At 32.6% G+C, this 3,514-nt stretch overlaps 1 protein-coding gene across 1 annotated transcript; it reads left to right on the top strand.

The window, feature by feature from the left end:
• Nucleotides 1-424: 424 nt before the first annotated feature.
• LOC139876947 (protein TEEBE-like) lies at nucleotides 425-3,514 on the top strand. Its single transcript, XM_071864346.1, has 3 exons — nucleotides 425-546; nucleotides 923-1,420; nucleotides 2,814-3,514. The coding sequence occupies exons 1-3, from the start codon at nucleotides 471-473 to the stop codon at nucleotides 3,335-3,337; spliced, it is 1,098 nt and encodes a 365-aa protein (XP_071720447.1). The 5' UTR covers nucleotides 425-470; the 3' UTR covers nucleotides 3,338-3,514.

Here is a 3,514-nt window from a genome sequence, read left to right as displayed (position 1 = left end):
ATAAACACGCTAAAGAATTCCATCTCCCCTTCATGAGTTAATTCTTCTTTCCCCATTTCTCTGTTTTCGAACACGTACCGAATCGAGAGGTTGATTACGCCCTTATATATGAGTTTTTACATTTTGTTAAAATCGATCATTAAAATATCTACCTATCAGTCTATCACCATTTTTTATATAAAGAAGACAAAATAATTGTACTCCGTATTTCAAAGGGTGGTTACATCCATTTGAAATGGATTTGCATAAATCGAGGAGATATATTGATATTGATGTTTAATGTTTAATTTTTAATTAATAAAAATAAAAATAGCATCAAACCCCTCATCCCCAACATCCCTCGTGCCCTCCATCATCACCTTACCCATTTCCCATTTTCTCTTCCCAATATAAATCCCCCACTCTAAACCCTCATTTCTCCCCACTATTTTCTACTTCTTTCTTTCCATTTCTCTCCCTCCCCATAAATCATGCCAAATTTCCTCACCATTTTCCTCACTTTCACCCTCATTTCCACCGCATTTTCCGCTCCAATTCCAGTGGAAGGTACTATTTTCTTCCTTGTTTGTATATTTAATTATAACCAAAATGTTGTCCATAATAACAAATTAAAGATGAATATATATGTTTACTTGATTTTAATCGTGTTATCCCTAGCCATTTTTATTTAGGTTAAACTAAAACAAATTAAATGTATAAGGTTTTATATTTTCAAGTTACCTGTAAATATAAATATACACTTTTAGTTAATTGTATATGATATAATAATTGAGTTATTATTAGCTTAGAGTAAAATAACTAAACTACTTGAAGACAGTTAAAATTAAAAAAAAAAAAAAAACAGCCATCTATGCTACATTATGTTTTTAAATTTTTGCCAACAACATTTTAATTAATATTCTTTATGTTGTAAATAATGCAGGCCTACTACCAAATGGTAACTTTGAAGACCCACCAAAACCAACCGCCATTAAAAAAACAGTGTTATTAGGCAAAAACGCTCTACCAAAATGGGAAATAAGCGGCCTCGTGGAGTACGTCCACGGTGGGCCCCAGCCCGGCGGGATGTATTTCCCGGTAGCACACGGTGTACACGCCGTGCGACTGGGAAACGAGGCCACATTATCCCAAACTTTATCCGTAAAATCCGGATCTTTATACGCTGTAACTTTTGGTGCTTCAAGAACTTGTGCACAACAAGAGTTTTTAAGGGTGTCAGTGCCCCCTCAATCTGGTGATTTACCACTTCAAACACTTTATAGTAGTGATGGTGGTGATGTTTATGCTTATGGATTTAAAGCTAATTCAACTAGTGTTAAGTTGATTTTTCATAACCCTGGTGTTCAAGAAGATCCTAAATGTGGGCCCCTTATTGATGCTGTTGCTATTAAGGAATTGCTTCCTCCTAGACCTACTCGATGTAAGTATGATTTTTACAGTATTTAATCTTATAAGAAATGCTAATTTTTGTGGTTAAAAATGTAACTTTTTAGTGGTTATTTACTTATTTGGTCAAAAGTAAGTGAGAGAGTTGTTTGGTCAAAAGTGAGTGTTGTTTGGTTAAAAGTATAGTTTTTGCACTGTAATTATTTTTTTTACACTAATAAATAAATATAAATACAAATTTTACTTGAAAGTGGATAAAAAGTTTGAGAAAAAAAGTTTACGGTAGTTGATTTTTCTACATATTATATTTTGTAAGGGAGGTGATCCGTACACCATTTTTTTTTTTTTTTTGCCATACACCACTACATTAAAATTTTGGACCATTTTGCCCTTCTAAACCATTTACTCTTTTAACTTAGATTAAGATTAAGATAAGAAGGAAAACACGAGCAATTGCTTTGCACCTCCTTCTCATCTTGTATTAGAAATGTTGCCACTTTTCCGATCAATAAAAATCATATTAATCATAAAAAGTTATAAACCCCATATTTCTTCGCACCTTCTTGTTTCAAACTACTGAATGAAACTCAAGTTGAAAAGATAATCATTTTTACCCTAATTTGCTTCTAAATTTTGTTCATACTTATATTTTAATAAGTATAATATAATAAGTAGATGTTCTCTGTGGTAGTTGAAATTGTTTTCATCCAATAATTTTTTAGTAGTTGCATTATCTTTTTTATTATTGTTCATGATTGAATATTGATTGATAGCCCTAAATCCCTAATGCGTCTTCCTCAACATCTAAATATTTAATTTAATACTTGTTTCATAGTAAAACACAGTTATTATGTCGTTAATTTTTCTATTTCAATATCTTGATGCTTAATCGTTAATTTATATCACAGCATGTTTGATGATTTGCTATATTTTATATGATGATTTAGTTTTTGGTAGAGCAATTTCTTGGTAAGGGTTTTAATTTTGGTAGGTTAAAAGCTTGATTTAATTTAATATCAAGAAGGGCATAATGGTCCAAGAAATGTAATTGGTGGTGTATGGCAAAAAGGAGGTGGTGTACGAATCACCTCCCATTTTATAATTTTGTTTAGTGTATTTTTTTATTTTTATGTTATTCTACATCCTGTTTATTCGTTTGAATTTGAATTAAGGAATACAAAAAGGGTACACAATGTTATCGGTGTATACACCAAACGCGTCCATTATTATTATTAATTAGTTGTATAGCACGATCTATTAATACCGTAATTAGTAATTTATGGTGGATGAAAGATGGTCTCCTATACAATAACAATTATCATTATTTGAAACACTGTTTGTAGATGTTCACATAATTTATCATTAAAAAACACAAAACTATTGAGATCTATAATTGTATGTACACTAACTGATTATTTTGATATTAGTGAACTTGGTGAAAAATGGCGGATTCGAAGAAGGTCCACATCGATTATTCAACTCAACTAACGGAGTACTCCTTCCTCCTCGACAAGAAGACATCACATCTCCTCTTCCAGGGTGGATCATCGAGTCGTTGAAAGCTGTCAAATTCATCGATAGCAAACACTTCAATGTCCCTAAAGGCATTGCAGCAATTGAACTAGTCGCAGGGCGAGAAAGTGCGGTTGCCCAAATCATCCGAACGATCCCTAACAAACTTTACAACTTAACATTTGCAATTGGTGACGCGAAAAACGGGTGCAATGGGGATATGATGGTGGAGGCATTTGCGGCTAAAGATACTTTAAAAGCTCCTTTTAAATCGGAAGGAAAGGGGAAATCGAAAATTGTTAGTATGAAGTTTAAAGCGGTGTCAGCGAGAACTAGAGTGACGTTTTATAGTTCGTATTATCATACTAGGGTTGATGATTTTGGATCGCTTTGCGGGCCCGTGATTGATGAAGTTAGGGTTTTTAGCGTTCGAAGTTAGACGAAAAAATGAGTTTAGTAGTGTATTTGTGTTACTTTGATTGATCATTTGTAAACTAAACCCTTGTGATATACTGGGTAACAAATGGTCTTTTGGGGGTACTAAGTATTGTGCTATGTAAAATGTTTTTCTTAATTATAAAGTGAATGAATTGATAGCGTAACTCATTTATAAAAA

The sequence above is a fragment of the Rutidosis leptorrhynchoides genome, chromosome 11, assembly GCF_046630445.1.
Source record: "Rutidosis leptorrhynchoides isolate AG116_Rl617_1_P2 chromosome 11, CSIRO_AGI_Rlap_v1, whole genome shotgun sequence".
NCBI classification, from domain to species: Eukaryota; Viridiplantae; Streptophyta; class Magnoliopsida; order Asterales; family Asteraceae; genus Rutidosis; species Rutidosis leptorrhynchoides.
This window is presented reverse-complemented; position numbering and strand designations above follow the sequence as displayed.

Coding starts and splice junctions, on each gene's coding strand:
- LOC139876947 (XM_071864346.1), top strand. CDS start 471: ATGCCAAATTTCCTCACCATTTTCCTCACTTTCACCCTCATTTCCACC. Junction 547..922: donor CGCTCCAATTCCAGTGGAAG/GTACTATTTTCT, acceptor TAAATAATGCAG/GCCTACTACCAAATGGTAAC. Junction 1,421..2,813: donor TCCTCCTAGACCTACTCGAT/GTAAGTATGATT, acceptor TTTTGATATTAG/TGAACTTGGTGAAAAATGGC.